Here is an 18,493-nt window from a genome sequence, read left to right as displayed (position 1 = left end):
GTACCTTTTAGAAATGTTTCTATTTCTTTAATATAAATATTCTTATAAAGAAAATATTTACCTCAAATTATTTAGAAAATGACTATTGAAACTGATTATTTTCTTTCTTTCTCCCGTTTGACCCTCTGGTCACAGATCATGAAAAACACAATAAGCAAATCTATAATTTGTCTTTCAGCAAATTTGGAAAATAAACACAAAAAACATAGTCAAAAGCCTATTCAGAATTTTACTGTACAATTAGCTGAAATTTTTTAAACATGTTTCACTAATACTAACCAAAAATCTAAATCAAACTCCCAACCCTGTCAGCTTTTGAGAAAATATGTTTTAATTTTACTTTACTAGAAGAAATATTAGAAGTAAAATCAGTTCAAAATTAAGAAAAAATCATGATACATTATTATATTAACTAACAATGGAGGCTCAGTAAAAAGAATACAAGGCAAAGAATAGAATAGTGCACTGTGGTTTTATTGATGGTAGCAATGACAATTTGCCTCTTTCATATGTAAAAAGTATTCAGCTTCATTTAACTAAGAACTTTAAAAAAGTCTTTTGTGGTGTCAGGTCCAAATTCCTTCTGCTCACATGAGCTTTCTTTGTTCCATCCTGCTGCTTGGAAAACCCCAGAATTTCTTCTAGAAGAAGTGTTCAGCAAGTTAGGAGCTGCCAGTGAATTCCCCCCGACTCCAAGAAGGTTTCTAAATGAAAAAACTAAAATACAACAGATAAGGACAAAAAGTATTGGTACTCAAGAAACCATAAGTACCCCCCATCCCTGAGTTCTGTGCAACATAGGTTTCACCGTCACTTTGTTTTCTTCCTCCAAAAGAATGACTATCTGCTTTTCAGTACTTACAGAGACCCAATTCTTTAAAAGAATAAATCAGAAGGCTGCACTTCAATGTAATAAATATGATCAGTCTAATACAAAGAACACTTTCTGGTTAAGACCTCTCTCTCACAAAACCACAATTTCTCCATTGTTAAGGACTTCAATACAGATTTTATAGAAAATGTGACAAGGTGTTGATTGGTTCTGTCATGGAGTAAAGGAAGACCCAAAAAGCATATAAGGACCAAGCACTTACAGGTACACACTCATAGGTTCTTTCAATCTCCTCCAAAAGGTCTGACCCTTCAAAACATTTTCATTTCTGATTATTTGCCCCCCTTTGATTTCATATTATAAAGACATTCTATGGAGAAAATATAACCTCAGGATGTATTTTTATTATTGTTAGATTCTAATTCTTGTATCTTGACTCTCTAGGAAGAGTATCTTATTTTACAGACCTGTTAAACCTAGTATTTGACTCATACCCGCATAAAATTGCCTCTGACTGACTTAAAATGCTGACTTAGTGCTCTCCACCTCACACTGATGGATAATAATAAATGATAATGTCTAGGTCAACTGCAATCACAGTGAGGTACTGACTATCTCATGCTTTATCTATCTGTCTTCATAAAAATCACCAGTCAAGACTTCCTGCAGGGCTACAATTTTTGTCCCTCTCCATCTTTTTTAGAAGCCTCCTTTTCAAATACTGAAATACTGCAATAAGATCCCTTTAGACACTTCTCTTCCCCAGACTGAACAGCTCCATCGATCCAAATTCCATTTCTAAAAAACAACTCAGAATTTAAAAATCTTGACCTTTTTTCCTCTTAACACCCCTTGCAGTACAAAGATTTTGAACTGATTATTTGGTAATACTAACTCCAGATGTGCATGCCCAAATTCAACACCTGAATGAGTGTGCTGAACACTAATCCAGGAAGCAGTATAGCCTCATTTGTGCATTGCTCTATCACTGCAACACTAAGTCCTCTTTGTCAAGTGACATAAGATTATATAGGTAGATCTAAAAGGTTCTGTATATGAATTGATACTTTGTATGGATTTCATGCTTCATCTTTGATACATCCCTATCATACCCAATACAAATATGGCCAGCAAACTCCAGTTTTAGTATTGCTTAAGTTGTCTTTGAGAACAAGATACCTTGGAATTTTAAATGTTACAAACTACAACATTAAAATTATATAGAATTTACCAATTTACAACACAAAATAATCATCACCAATGTTTTTCTATCTCTTCAGGAAAAAGACATTAAGTTAGTTAACAGAGAGATACTCCCTTTCAGTAAGTAAAGGTTTCACTAATAAATGATCTGTTGAAGAGGTAAAGCATACTGCAGTGGAAAGTTGTGGTAAAATTTTGTCTCACTGGATCCCTTAAAACTTCCCCAATAAATCCTGTTTTCATTTAACAGGTTATTAAAAACTTGAAATAAGAACAGTATGCCATGCTCTCAAAAGATCTAAGCAATTAAAAGGAGACAGAATCCATATAGAAATCCACCTCTAGCGACATTTAATATTCCTGAACTTTTATATGTCAAGACATTAAAGCTATGTTGTTGTACAAGTCCAGTTAAACTGCAAACAATTTAAAAAAGAACTGTGTTTGATTTTCTGCCTCCATTTAAAACCAGTGAAGAATTGATTACACCAACCACTTATTTTTGGGAAAGCCCAATAGAAAGGAAAAGCTGCGAAGGCTTATTTTCTGTGCCAGGTAAGTTTTGATACCAGATCTGCTGTCCATTTAAATCAGGATCCCATTATAATCTTTAAAAAAAAGTATAGGAACACCTGCTAAGAAAAATCATCTGTGCCTTAGGAAGGTTGTTCCTTATCTGCCAACAAGCAACTTTTTCTTGAGATACAGGAGTTACTACCACTCTCCCTGGTGCCTCATAGCTGAGCAAAGCTAAGAAGACTTTTCCAGATTTATACTGTAAAATTAGAGAAACAACAAAAATATAACCTAAGAAACAAAAAAATTCCCTGGCTTTGACTGCTGTGTACACTTCACACCTCTCATTCAGCTGATCACCCTGACATTGCTCAGGGCCAACTGTGCTGGTTAAAACTCTGCTCAATGCATATTCCAGAATAATTTCTGCATGAATTGTCTCAGGACATGTTTACTAATAGTGACTGATACAAGTACTTAAAATAGAAATTCAAATTATATTGGTAAAAATAGAACATTTATCACCTCTCTTACATTGCTAGTACTGTCATAAATGAAAAATACATTTTAACATATACTCTAAAAAGTAGAATCATATGTTATTGCATGTCAGAAATATCAAAAAGTACAGAGATCAGCTGCAGGTGTTAAGCCAACAAAACATGGAGGACTGGAGTAATGAAAAGAACAAAAAAGGGATTGGTAAAAACAAATTGGCTAGTAAAAAAATCAGATTCAAGATAAAGACACACTGTGGGCATACAACAAATATTATGTGACTTATCAAAACTTTCTTTTGTCAGGATAGACTTTTGACCATCTTTTGTAAATTAAAGATTTAGAAGATCCACCAGTGAAATGAAAGCAGGACAGCTTATGAGATTTGTTCAGTGAAATTACAGTAAGTGCTTAATCTGGCTGACCTTTTTAGATGTATTAATGTATGTAGCAGGTGTCTTTTCTAAGGATGATACATAATCCCTTAATGTCTGTTAATTAATAAAGCATAGGTGCAAGTATATCCTCAAGATTCAGAGTATCATAAATATTCTTTGTCTGTGCATCTCCCTATTTAATGGTGAACTCACAGATTTTATATTTCTCCTTCTCATGCAAGCAAAACAACAGAAAGGATATTTATTCACATAAATGGCTTATAAAAAGTAGAATATGGGACCTTGGACAGAGCTAGACAGTCCTGAGTTCAGCAGGGACTGCAGATGCTTGTTTCAAATAAGCTTGTTTCAAATGTATGTAAATCAGAGAATCTTGCTGCTGCTCTCAGGTGAAAAAGAATCAGGGAAAAGCTTGCTGAGATGATATGAGCCTTGACATAAAGCAAAAGCCAAAAGCTATTTGTTGAAGTGTTTTTATTGCTTTCCCTCTTCCCACAGATGTATTAAGTCCTCCTAAGACACAAAACTCAGAGAAACAGAGATATCCAACTTCTATCATAAATATACCAATATCCCTAAGAAAAATATAGAACAATCCAGATTTGTTTATTTTGAAATCTAAACCAATATATAAAGCACCAGTACCTTATATTTACCTTTCTTTTGTTATTAATCAGTTTCTAGCTCGGGGGGGTTGATAAAATTGTTGAGTGGGTCGTGTGGACCGCCGTGGCTGACCATCACCTCCTCTGCGGAATTCTAGAGTTTGTTCATACGTTTCTTCTTCCTCCTCCTGTGGGCAAATAGCATTGTTTTAAATGAAAGAGGTGGAAAATGCATTATACATGAGTTGGTATATGCACACATACATACAGACACCACATACAGACATATACATGGAACGGTGAATCCATGCACACATAGCAGCTGCTGGTTCTGTGCTGATGACCACTTACTAAAATGAGGGATGGGAGTGGCTTTTCCAACCTAGGAAAGCTAACAAAATCAAGCTGGCAAATCTCAAAACTCAATCCCCAGGACAACAGAAGTTATTAAATATTTGCAGGGAAGAAAAAAATCATATATAATAAATAAAAATTATTTTCCAAGAGTCATACAGGCAACAAACTCAAGAAGCAAAATAACCTCAATAACCTGCCACAGCAAGAGAAATATCAACTTTCAGGAGTTCACAGATGTGTGTGGAATTAAATAAAATTATTAGGAAATAGAACTACAAGGAACGGCACCTGGAAATATGCATGCTAGTACACACATCTGAAACACTAGATAAAAATCTATGATGCAGTAATAGTGAAAAAAGCCTACAAGTAGAGTGAAGAATTTAGAGATTTATTTTCTATGTGCAGCAATAATAAATATATGCTCTGAATAATGAGAGGGGAGGTAAATGTCTTTGCAATATTCAGTTGCTCCTAGGCATCTTCATACCAGAAAGATTTTCAGAAAGTATATAGAATTCAGAGGTGAAAAAATAATGAATTTGAAAATAATCAAGATACTAGAAAATTACTTACAAAGATCAAAATAACTATGTATTTATTTTGGTCAAGAAATATTGAACAGAAAAACATTCATCTAGTGAAATATCTGAAGGTGGTACACATTGGAGAGAGAGAAAAAAAATTAAGAGTGTAAGAGTGTGTCAAAGAAAAAATTATAGGCTGAAAAAATAAAAAAGCTGCTGAGAATGAGTATGATTGCCAAATGCTGTCTCAGAAAAACAGGTTTGATTTCATTTCTTTAATATCTTTATACTGTAGCAGACACCAGGTCTAGTGGGAACTTGCTGGAAGAAATTAGCTTTTGGGAAAAAGTACTGGATATGCAACTCTCAGTCCCTTTTATTCACAACATAAGAACATAAAGCAATACAAAGCAAGAGCATTGAATGATTCATTAGAAGTTTATCAACAATTCCAACACTCAGTAATTGTCAGAGTGAGGCATGCACGTAACAGATTAAGCAAGTCAAAGCAGTAAAATATTTCACTTTAAGCAACAGAAAGGAAAACCTACAGCTTAAGTTTCTTTGTGCAAAGTGAGATCTTACTCAAGAAACCTCTCTTTCTGAATTAGCATGAATATGAATAAACATGCATTTTTAAAGTAACAGTTACAAACAACCACATTCCTCATGGTAAGGTCTCCTATATAGAGGGCACATCTGTGGTCACAGCTATATCTCTAGATTAAGAATTACTACAGAGAGCCTGAAACAACTGTGGAAGAAAACAGATTTTCAGCACTGAATACAGCATAACTGATTTATATCTCTCAGTTTCACTGTACCTGAAGCCTGAGAAACAGTTCTGCCATAAAACCTTTCTCAGTGTACTTCTTTTACCATCTGTAGTACTATAAATGCCCTCAAATAAAGAGGTTCAGAGACATGGATTATCAAAAAAAAAAAATCAATAGAGCATTTGATGTCTACCACAAAAGTCCACACAGTTTGCAATATCGCTAGCCCTAGTTCAAACACTCAACTTAGTATACAAGATCATCTCCCATCACTGACAATGCAAACTGTGCTAGCAGCAAATGTTAAAAACTAAGCTAAATGCCTGAAGTGGTCTAAATACCTTTAGCTCTTTTGATATACTCTAAGAAACATGAATAGCTGAAAATAGCACAGAAATTAAATAGTTCAGTGTATAGCACCTCAACCATAATAGCCAACCTCTTTCTGACAGTAAACACATCAAAGTAAATTTCTACAGCAGCAAATCTTCATCAAATCTCAAAGTTAATGTTGTTGATCCTTTGACCTCAATAAAGCCAAATTAAAACCTGTATTTGTCTTGCGCACTTCTATTTTGGTGTAATTGTCTGTACACAGTGATTAAAAGCTTCACATGCATGCATTCCAAATTAAGAAATTTTACTGCGATAAGGCAAGAGTGAAATGTGAAATCACATTGACTTTCTTGAGGCTCTAAATAATGTGAATCTGAGCAATGCAGGAAATGGTAATAACAAATTAATAACAGAACACTTTTCAAGTGTTCCCTGATTCCTTTCTATGCACAGTGGCTCTACACACAGTTACTGACTGTCCTGTTGAATTCTGCCATCTTCTTGTCAGATGACACATTGTCATTTCTTGGATGTTACCTATTCACATTTGATCCTAAATGGATCTAATGTTCTCCAAAATGACAATTTGCCAAGTCATACCTTTATTAAAATTTTCTTACTTTACAAGTAACTGAATTTCTTTTCTGTCATCATTTCTTAATCATTAACCCTCTGCTGATCTTTCACCATTTATTGCCATTTTATTTCCACAGAATCACGGAACAGATAAAGGTTGGAAGGGACCATTGGGGGTCATCTGGTCCAGCCTCCTGCTCAGGCAGGGTCATCCCAGAGCACATGGCACAGGATTGTGTCCAGACAGTTCTTGAATATCTCCAGTGAGGGAGAGTCTACAACCTCTCTGGACAATTTACTCCAGCATGTGGTCACCTGCACAATAATGAAGTTCTTCCTCATATTCAAGTGGAACTTCCTGTGCTTTAGTTTCTGCCCATTGCCTATTGGCTGGACCACCAAGAAGAGCCTGGCTCCATCCTCTGGACACCTTCCCTATGTTAAGATTTCACTCTCAGTCTTGTTCAAGCAAAACAGGCACAGCCTATTTATCCGTATTTCTATATTAAGGAAATTTCTTACTACCTTAAAGAAAAAATTCCAATTTATGGACTTTTATCTCACTTTTTAAAAAATGTCTCCACCCTACTAAAAACTGCCACTATCTGGAACAGTATACACTCTTTGTAGACAAAACTATGTGTATCTTATATTCACTTCCTTGTTTTTTTCTGTTCTTCAACTGAAAAATGTTATCTGTGTATACTTCTTCCATTATAACTGCAGTTAGGTCACACATTTTGCTATCAACTCAACTTTTCCAATCTTTCTCACTGCTTCCTGTCAATTTATCAGTTGCTTGGGATTCATTCTAAATTATTCTTATCCATATAAGATCTAGATTACATTTTATAAATTAAAGGTGACCACAAATCTCTTAGAGCATCTTCATTCTCCTTCTATTATCAGTAGAGGCTTTATATTAGTACAGTGCTCTAAAAATTTATGTATTTTATTATCTCCATACTTCAGCTTATTTTTCATTATTTATCTAAAATTCCAGGATCGAGGACTCTGTTAGTACTTACACAATGCCCACCTCGGACTATGAACACTGAGATTAAATGATAGCACTCAGCACAACTGCTATAGACAGGAGAAACTGGCAGATCCATAGGAAAAAGCAAGGAAAGGTTCACAATGCAAACAATGAAATGCATAAAGAAATTTCTGCACTAACAGATTAGAATGAAGGGTGAGGGGGTGGAACATGCCAAAATTCTTTAGGTATTTTAAAAAAGGACAAATAGGGAAGGATAAGTAATTTGAAAATTCATCTTCCATTCAAAGTTTTGCTGTAAAAATCTGCTGTTACTTTTGATGATCTTTTCCATCTCATAAGAAAAGCAAGAACTAAAGAAGGGTAAAATGGGAACATATGCACAGCCAGTGCTTGTATTTTGGACCCATATACTCTGAAGAGCTGGTACCACCACCATATTTTACCAGCTGAGCTTAGTGAATCAGCAAGTAACTTCCGTCCAGCCAAGTGACTACCAACCTGCTTTTACATAAAAAAGTCAATGGATTTCATAGCTGCAGAATACAGTTATAAATCCAGCATTTAACATGCTTCACCAACCAATTTATTCTTCAAATGAACAATATTAGAGCAGAGTAAGATTATACTTCATTAAAAGCTTTCTCTCTGAATTTCAACTGCAAGACTTCTTTCATTGCATTCAAAAGAACTGGTTAGAGACTTATTTTAAAACACAGTCATTTGAAGTGAATACTTCATATATACATTACTTCTGAGAATAAATAAAAGGATTACAGTAAAGAAACAGACAGAACTTCTGCATTGACACAAAAGCTGTGCTGAATGCTGTGCTCACAAATATTTAGGAAGCAGTTGCAAGTCACAGCTGATCAGCTCCTGCACTTTTGCCACTTACAAAGTAGTTACCTCTGTCTATTACTGCTTACAGATAGAAAATTCTGCTCCATTCACTGGGGCCTTCTGCTGAAGCTTTTCAATTATAGCTCTCTGTGGGCTATTAAGGGATGAACACCCAAGCCAGTGCAGGGAGGCATGAAGAAGCAGCATGTAGAAGCAGTGTGGGGCCAGGGACTGTGGGACAAAGAGGAGACAGAAGGCAAAGAAAGCAGAAGATATTTTCCATTTAGGTAGTGTCAAACCTCTGTTTCAGTTAAACTGTAGTTTTAACTTCACCCACACACTGAATGCATGGGGAACTTGCTGGTTCAGTACAAAGAGAGCGTTGGCTTCCTTGCAAAATGACTTTTCCTTTTATGTGCATATCAAATTCCATTTCCTGATCCGGATTTAATGCCTCTTTGCATTGCCCACTCTTCAGGCAACAGCTGTCTCCTGCTGTTAAAACATCAAGTGATCTCTTTTTTCTTGGTTAAATTCCTTTCTCAGATTTTGCTTCTTTTGCCTAATCATCCAGTGTTGAGCTCCTTGAATACTTGTTTTGGTTTTTGCATTTTCTACTTACCAGTGCTTGGATCAATCAAAAACAGACTGCAAGATTATCCAGATGAATCAAAAAAAAAGAAAGCAGAGAAAAGTCATACTATGGCCACAATGAGAAATTCACAAGGATCTAAAGGATCTAAAGGGTATACAAGTTCTTCTACTTGAACCCATGACCCAAAAAGTACCTCGCTGCATATCGGACTTTGCAAGCCTTAGGTAATTAGTACAGATACTTGAGTATAAACCCATATATGCTTCATGTAGAGTCCTCCATAGGTAACTCTGGTTTGACTTTTGTGTCTCAGCCATCAATAGCTTTGTTGAAGTTTTTACCCCTAGCTTCACTCTGGTAAAATTATGTATTAGGTAAAACAGTGGTGATAGAAATGGAAATGTCAAATGTATCATGGCAACTATTAGGAAATTTAATTGTCCTCAAAGGGATAAAATTGAGTTGCTGTGTGGAACGGTATGATTTACTAAAAACACCCTGCGATTTTGAACTGAAACTACACAATTACTGGTTGTTGCCATTCTATATGCAGCCAGAATAATCTCTACCCATTTACAAAATGTTTTAATCTACTATACTAGTGACGTCTTTCTCCTTCACTGCTTCTCACATTCTATGAGATTTTGATGTACTATACAAATAAGCTCCGTACAAAGCCTTTTATCCAAGAGAGAAAACCAGTTAATATTTCCCTAATGCAAGAACAGTCAATTTCAACAGCTACTGACCAGCTTACAACAAACTTGCTGTAACAGCATTTAAAAACTAAATAGAAAAACAATAAAACATATACCCATTGTTACCCTTATTTACACTTAGAAAAAGGGAATTATCCTTATGAGGATATGTCCTTTTCTCCACTGAACATAGATGGGTCACAAGCAAATATGCTCCTAACTATGGTGTGTAAAACTAAGTGGCATGGAACTAACCCATAGTAACTGTTGCTTTCATGTGTTCCAAATAATCCTTCCCTGAATAGCCTTTTCTTTAGCACCTGATATAAAATAATGATAATAATCTATTTTGTTGATTGTCATTAACCAAACCTCAGAAAATAATGTATTTTCTTGGCCAGTTTTTTTTTTAATTCTATAAAGTATGCTCAGGACCAGCAATTTTTCAACTAATGCCTGATTACACATCAATTAAAGATACTAGATTTATAATAAAATTATTTGGTAATCCTGAAAAATTTAATATACACTATTAATTTTAATTAGAATTATCTTCTGTTTCCTCTGCTGAAAATATAAAGAACCTGAGCTTCAAAACCAGCTAATTTTTTTAAATGATTCTGCTAAAACCCTACACATCCTGATTTTAAAGTGAAGCAATAAACATTAGAAAGAAAACAGCAGAAAATTAGTAGATTTTTCAGAAAAAAATCAAGAAATAGAAAATAAATGGATGGCCAAGGAAAATAATTACATATTTAATCTGAAACAACTAAAAGCAACACGACAGTTAACTTGGAATCAGACATTTAATTTACTTCATTGATTCAACTGTGGAAACAAAACACTTATTCGTTTTCTAAATAGACAATTTTTCAATTACATTTCCATAAAACTACAATAATGTAAGCCTGGGGCATGATTATCCCACAGACATATTGCTAGCTTATTGGTTCCCCTTAAGGCTATTGCACAGTTTATTCATACTTGCAGTCATTCCCTATGGCACACATGGAAATAAACACACAACTCTTACTGTACAGTTTGAGTGGAAATAGACACACTTTCCTGCAAATTTATCACTGTGTTCTCAATACAGGAAAAAGTAATGGATTTTAAAAATTCCTTACAAGTACATATTTAAGCCATTTAGACCAAATCCCTTTCACCAGTGAAAAGCTTCTTCACTGAGTAGTATCAACATAAAACTATAAATATGTAAAGGTTTACTTCCAATTTCTAAAAGAAAAGTGAGACATTCTATATAAAGTGAGACATTCTATATAAATTAACACAGAACCAATGGACACATCAGATTTTCTCCATTCATCCAGAAAACAGCCACAAACTGGAAGTGTTTTTGCCAGGCTGGTAATACAGACAGTACTAATCTATAGCAAAAAATAATACTTGCATAGACTGGGGAAAAAAAATCAGCATTCAGTTTCTCTGCACGAAGTGCACTTCTGAGAAAAATCATACAAGTCCAAAGAAGGGTGAAAGGAAGGGGAAGTATTTGCTGTTTTGCTGAACCTGTTTTAGCATGTAAACAGAAAATCCTGCCAACATAAATTTCAGAAAGAAACACTCAGTTATGCCATGAAACATTATCTAATGCTTCCCTGTTAGGACATAAAATCAGTATCAATATCTTAACAGGGAATAAGAGAGTTTTGGTCACATTTTACATGAAAAAGAAGGCTGTGTGCACAACCTCACCCATGACAGAATTTGACATACGAATCCCCCAAGTCCCACACAGAGGTGTACATTTAGTAAAAAAAAAACTATTTGAATTTATTTGTGAATGACTGACTGTACACAAAAAAAATTAGGAAGTTAAACATGGCAAAATTTATTTCCATAAATATACAGAAAAATTCTCAAGAAATATATATAAACCAACACCTAATTAAAAACCAAAACAAACCTGCATACAGGTGGTGCAGGGACACAGCAATTTAAAAGAATCTTGAAACAGAATCTGCCCATGAAACAACACAGAACAGCCCCATAAAAAAGAGAGTATCTTAACTTGAATGTCAGGACCTCTACATTTCTTACACCTTGCATGCTTTATATTTTAAAATAAAACTTGCTGAATTGCACCTATATTTTAGTTAATAATCATGACTTTAAAAAATAGACCATGTAATCCTGCAAGTTTTACAACAGATTCAAAAGATGATGATGGGCAAAATATGTTTAAAAACATTAGGAACTTTTTATACTGCTACAGGATAGAACAGTTGGTGGCTAGTCATAAATGGTGCTCCCCAGGGCTCAGTACTGGGACCAGTTCTGCTTTATGCATTTATCAGTGATCTGGACGAGGGGATCAAGTGCACCCTCAGCCAGTCTGCAGATGACCCCATGTTGGGTGGGAACATTGATCTGCTGGAGGGTAGGAGGACTCTACAAAGGATCTGGACGGGCTGGATCAATGTGCTGAGGCAAATTTTAAGAGGTTCAACAAGGCCAAGTGCCAGGTCCTGCACTTGGATCACAGCAGCTCCAGGCAGCTCCACAGGCTGAGGGTAGAGTGGCTGGAAAGTTGCTCAGTGGAAAAGGCCCTGGGGGTGCTGGCTGATAGTGGCTGAACATGATCCAACTGTGCCCAGGTGGACAAGAGGGTCAATGGCATCCTGGCCTGTATGAGCAATAGTGTGGCCAGCAGGACCAGGGCACTGATTGGCCCCTTGTACTGGGCACTGGTGAGGCCACACTTCCAGAGCTTTGTCCAGTTCTGGGCCCTGCATTCCAAGAAAGACATTGAGGTGCTGGAGCATGTCCAGAGAAGGACAACAGGGCTGGTGAAAGGTCTGGAGCACAAGTCCTATGAGGAGAAGCCTAAGAAGCTGGGGTTGTGCTTAGCCTGGAAAAAAACGAGGCTGAGGGGAGACCTTATCACTCTCCACAATTACTTTGAAGGAGGCTGGCTGTAGCAATGTGGGGGTCAGGCTCCTCTCCCAAGTAATGAGTATCAAGACAAGAGGAAATCACCTCAAGTTGTGTGCCAAGGGAGGTTTAGACTGGATAAAAGGAAAAATATCTTGACAGAAGCCTTGGTCAGGCCTTGGATCAGGCTGTCCAGGGAAGTGGCTGAGTCACCATCTCTAGAAGTATTTAAAAGACCTGTAGATGTGGAATTTAGGGATATAGTTTAGTGATTGACTTCACAGTGCTAGACTAATGATTTTACTTGATGATCCTCAAGGCCTTTTCAAACCTAAGCAATTCCATTATCCTAAAACTGTAATACCCAATCTTCAATAACTTTTACATCTTACACAATAAGTTAGGATAAAAAAAAAAAAAAACCTACAAAATTTTCCATGTATAAAATAAGTAAAACTACTGCATAATAAGCACATAGAACCAATTTACTCACATTCACAAGTATTTTCCTTCCCACTTTGATATGGAAGGAAGTCCATTTCCAGGTTGAGTGATGAACTCTTATTGAGTAACTCTTTCCTTCAACGGGACAGAATCTGTGGAAGATTCAGCTCTCTCAGTGGGGACTCAGCTTTATTCCTTCCCCTAGACACTGATGAAACTCTGTGACTTATGATGTGATTTCCATCACATCATAATTGAAATGCCCAGCTGTGAGGATTGCTGATGCAACCTAACGTGTGTCTGACATCATCAAAAAGAGGCTGATTATTCATACAGGGAAAAGAAACGAGACTGGAATAGGCCAGGAAGGAATGCAAGCAAGAAGAGAAAACCCACAAGTCTGCATCCAATATCTTGTAAAATTTTACTATCAGTTGTAGAACATTCAAGAACATTCTTCAGCGGTGTCCTATATTGAAACAGGACAGTGGGGGACAGGACACTGGAGCTCTGTCAAGAAAGGAACAAGGAGTACGGCAATAACTAAACACCACTGCTTTCATTTGCTCCTATATGCCTTGTGACCTACAGTAGATGTCCTATATGAGAACATATAGTCTAGAGGAAAAACAAAAATGACCACATCAGAAAAGAGATGAAGAGAAGGAATAAATTCATCAAATAGGAAACTATTACATAATTATGCAAACCTGCAACACTTCCAAATAGGTACCAAAGGGAAAAAAAACCAAAACAAATCAGCAAAACCAAAAAAGCCCTACAAAAAGAAAAGACCCATTATAAATAGGCTTCATAAGCATAGGAAAATCTGAACTGAGCAACAGTCCCTGGTATCTCCCTGCAAATGTTCCAAGTTGGAAAGTTAGAAGATCCTATCATGTTTGATGTCCAATATGTGTGACATGCACACTGAACACATAAAACATGGATAAAAAGTCCCTCTGTATAGCCATCATCTATTTACTGCTTTCTTATTAATCAACTCTCACTCTCATTAGAAAAATATGTACTCCCCTTTGGCAAAGATCTCTTCAACACTAAAAAATAGAACCCACAAAAAACATACAACAACCCAACTCCCCCAACCTCCCTCCTTCTTCCCTTATCTACCAAAAAAATAGCCTAGAAGAGTAATTTCCTATGTTCTAGCATTTATGAAGAAAAACAAATCACCTTGCTGAAAAAAACTGCCTTCACAGTAAACTGCTTTTTTTTAGTTCTTATAAAAGACTCCTTTTTTTAGATATTATTACTGATAACACCTGTAGGACATCAAACAAGGAAAAAAAATGCTCAAGCATTCCAGATATTAACCATCGCTGTATAAGGAAACTTCATTAAGCACATTAAGTAACATATCTACTGAACATGTGCTGCATATATAGGAATAAGATCTGGAATCACTACACATACCTCACATACTCCACAAATTATATTAATCATCACTTCTATTCTGCAATACAAAACCAATAGTAACATGTCTCCCTTCCTTAGAAAGCAATCAGTCAGGAGTACCCCACCAATTCCTCTCATTTCCTCTTTAATTAAAATCCTTTGAATTAATCTATGACATGTGGACAAACTCAGAACATGGGAAAGTGAAGAAGACTGGGAAATCAGGATAGAAACAGTCATGGCAAGAACAGTCCACATATTTTTACACAACTAACTTATTTTACTCAACATATGCAATCTCAACGCATGCAATACAGAGAAATCCAAGCAAAAAATCTTTCAGAATTCTCAAAATAGATTCTGAATCACTTTAATCACACTAGAGCAGGATCAAAAACAATATTTTAATCAGGTAAAGCTATGCTATCTCAAATCAAAACTGCAACTCAATTTAAAGGAAGATATTTAGTTATGAATAGTCTCAAAATAACCCAAGGAAGGAGCCCATATGCAGTCTCCAAATAATGAACTGTCATTATATGCAATTACAATTAATAACAATGGGAGAAGGAGAGGAACAGTGTAATGTTCCAAGAATGCTGCTTTAGCTGTCATGACTATTTTCAATAATTGTAAACCCCAAGAAGAATATGTCCTTAATCTGAATTGTAAAGCTGGTAATAGTTAGTAACAATATTTTACAGTCTGATGAAATGGAATGCTCAAGGTGAAGACTCAAATATATTTTACAATGCCTTGATACAACCAAAAAATTGAAAGCCCCTGGTTTATGCCCACTTGGTACAAATTACCTCCTCAATTGAAATTTGCCTCCTTTTAGTTTATTAAAAAGTAAAACACAGTACTTTAACCACCTTTCAATGTCAGTTACCATGTTTCACCTAAGGGCTAGTAACTTTCAGAGGAATAGCAAAATTGTGAATATATGTCTATATTCCAACATGGATACAACAAGTTAAAGTATGAAAAACTATGTAGCTTCTCAGAGGATGAGGTGCTAAAGAAAAACATTTACTAGCAGTTGACCAGGGTAAGTAGTTTCCAAAAGGTTTGTCTCAAAATAATTCCCCTTAAAAGAAGGCTGGGGAAATAAATAATTACATAAAGAATTATCCTGAGAGAACCTGCAGGTTAACTGTGTGTAGGGCATGTATGATGGTGTACTGTAAAAGATGCAATGGAATTTAAGGCAATATTTCCAGTGAGTACAGAAAGTCTCAGGTAAGAAAAAAAGAGTTTAAGGTAGACTATGAAAAGCAACTTTTCAGACTAGGAGGACAGGGAAATCACCATATTTTGAAAAGATGGAAATTCAGGCACATGCCAACAAAATTACTGCCTACATCTCAAGTGCTTTCTTAAAGCCAAAATATAGCCTTTTGTGGAAACTAAAGTCACACTAATAATGTTTTAGATTCATTTCAACAAATGTCCATCATCACTCAGGAAGATGAGTAGGCCAAAACACTCACCCTTCATTTAATGAATTGAGTCACTGAATTATTTTGAACTGTAAAATTATTCTAGAGATTTTCCTAACAGTACAGAAGCCAAAGAATTAAAGACATCAAAGTCTTCTCTGAGGCAATACTCAGGGACATTTTTTCTACAGGAATCGTAGAACTGATTAAGTAGACAGTACCATTCTCTTTTACCAGCCTTGGTTTTTGTGCAGTCAATGAGGACAGAAGCTAGATAAGACATCCAACCAGGACACATTTATCTACTGCACCTACTTAATTATTCAGTGGGAAAGACTTCCTGTTTTCCTGCTTTACACACAACACAAAAAGACCATGGTGTGATGCCAAGGGCATCCAGGCTTAAGGGCCACAAAGAAACAACACCCAATCCTTCACATAGTTATTAGCCTGTCATAAAGACATTTGAATGGGTTTAACACCTCCATAAAACAGGTAGGCAAAAGTCTTCCCCAGCTTAAAGAAGCAGCTGTAAACCTTTACCATTTAGTGGTTTTCAGCACTGCTCTTTACGCTGCTGGGGGGAGGTTCAAACACCTTCCAAAAACTAATAGGAGTTTACCTCTTCACTTACCTGAAATGGAAAGCTATGATCAAGCCCTGAATTACAGTTTAAGGTAATTCAACACACACAGAAAGCTCTTAAAGCTCTGGGACAAGACACAATGCTATCAAACTTGAACTCTGAACTGTCTGCCAGCAAGAATTAACTGGAATCCAAGATCCTGTTATTTTTCCTCCTCAGCTCATTCCTTACTGGAGAAATGAGTTGAGAAAACCTGTACTGGATTTTCAGTCTCCACAGAACAAAACAAACTCTAGAAAAAACAGTAATATGTATAATATTTATGCCTTAATAATAATTTTTGCCTTCTTTTATCTTAATGCAGAAATACATTGCAAGATACTGCAGGAAGAGAAAACTACGCTAAACTATAGGCTTCACTTCATAATTGGAATGCTTAAGGAATTAGAATAATTGTAAGCAAAGAATCTGTAAGAATTCCAGCTTGTTCAGAGAACAAGCAGTTAAGGCCATAACATATATAAGTGAAACTACATACATGCATACATACACAGGGAACGCTACAATCTTTATTTCCTTTATTTTCTGTATTTTTATTTCAGTAGAAAACAAAAACAAGGTAATTGTAGTATAAATAGGATGGAAAAAAGCCTATGACATTACTGAGGAAATAGAGAATGGAAAACAAAGCAAAGATTTACTTGGCTTTGGGGGAAAATGTCACAAGATAAACACTTAGACTGTACCTTTTAATAATTTATTAAGGGGAAAATATCCTACAAAACAGAGAATAAAATTAAGACTTAGAGTTTAAAGTATTATCTTGACTTTATTTTTTTTTCCACAGAACAAATTATTAAGTGATTCAGGAAGGTCCTTTCAATGCTTTTCAATTTTTAGTATAATTTTACATTGTTTACAAGAAAAAACAAGTCGTTCTTACTTCTACAATAGTATTTCAGTGACTTTTTTTTTTTATTTAGATTAAAATACTTTAATTAAGTGACCCCTGCTACATTGAGGGAACTAGTGGAATACAGTATTGTAGTGTTACACACAGGACACATATAAGAACTCTAGAATAGTGGAACTCAAATGCAGCTTTATTATTAAAAATATCAATGAATTGCATACCCAGGACATATTTTTCAGGCACTAAGAAAAACAATAAGCAGTTCTAGTGTTCTTAAATGTATTTATATTGCTATTGTGTGTGATTATTGAAAAAAAATCCCCACTACCTTTTTGGTTTACCTAATGTAAAACTCAGCTTTATCTTCTAGCCATCAGAAAGATAAATAGCTGCATGTAAGGTGTCAGACAGACTGAAAACTTAAAGAACTCTGAGCAAACTGGGTAGTGGACAGTACATAATCAATTATTATACTTTTTTCATTAAGGTGGTAAGCACAATGTATTCTGAGAATATGAGGCAGAGTTGATCTACAGTTCAGAGAATACAAAACAAAGCAAAAAACCCACCAAAAAACCAAACAAACCAAAAATCACTTATAAAGGTTGCCAAAAGCAGACCAGAAGCTGAGGTGCTTAAATAATATGTAATGTCATCAAAATAATGTCACTGTGGTACTTTGGCTGTTCTTTCAAGTGACTAGCCAAGCAATGTCTTGCTTTGCTTTTTCTTCCTCCCAGTGGCATATTTCATCTGTTTGTATTTGTTGGACAAAAAATTAAATTCAACATGAGTACTAAACAAACAGTACTGAAACAAACAATAAAGAATAATCAATTCTAAGACATAGGCTAAATTTATGCCTTAATAGAATTTACTAAATCTTCTCTCTGTATCAGCAACTCTTTCCAAAAGGAGTCTGAATTAGAACTCACATACATTTTATTTCTACAAGTTTTCAGTACAGTTAATAAAAATCAAGAACAGTGTAATCACAGAATATGCTGAATAGAAGGGACCGACAATGATCATCG

The 18,493-nt window shown here is 35.5% G+C and overlaps 1 protein-coding gene across 3 annotated transcripts in view; it reads right to left on the bottom strand.

Annotated features, from left to right (window-relative positions):
* Nucleotides 1-453: 453 nt before the first annotated feature.
* TDRD3 (tudor domain containing 3) overlaps nucleotides 454-18,493 on the bottom strand; it is a 93,592-nt gene continuing 75,552 nt past the window's right edge. For 2 of the 3 annotated variants that reach the window (XM_068182287.1, XM_068182288.1), the window contains 2 exons: nucleotides 4,104-4,240; nucleotides 454-704 (listed from right to left, as the gene is read on the bottom strand). In XM_068182287.1, coding sequence (XP_068038388.1) covers nucleotides 4,121-4,240 — 120 coding nt within the window. In that variant the 3' untranslated portion in view covers nucleotides 454-704; nucleotides 4,104-4,120. Of the gene's footprint in view, nucleotides 705-4,101; nucleotides 4,241-17,247; nucleotides 17,323-18,493 lie in introns of those variants that run through there. The other variant, XM_068182286.1, reaches the window with a different exon arrangement.

This window comes from Anomalospiza imberbis, chromosome 2 (assembly GCF_031753505.1).
Source record: "Anomalospiza imberbis isolate Cuckoo-Finch-1a 21T00152 chromosome 2, ASM3175350v1, whole genome shotgun sequence".
NCBI lineage: Eukaryota > Metazoa > Chordata > Aves > Passeriformes > Viduidae > Anomalospiza > Anomalospiza imberbis.
The sequence above is the reverse complement of the archived record's forward strand: the minus strand, read 5'-3'. Positions and strand labels throughout refer to the sequence as shown.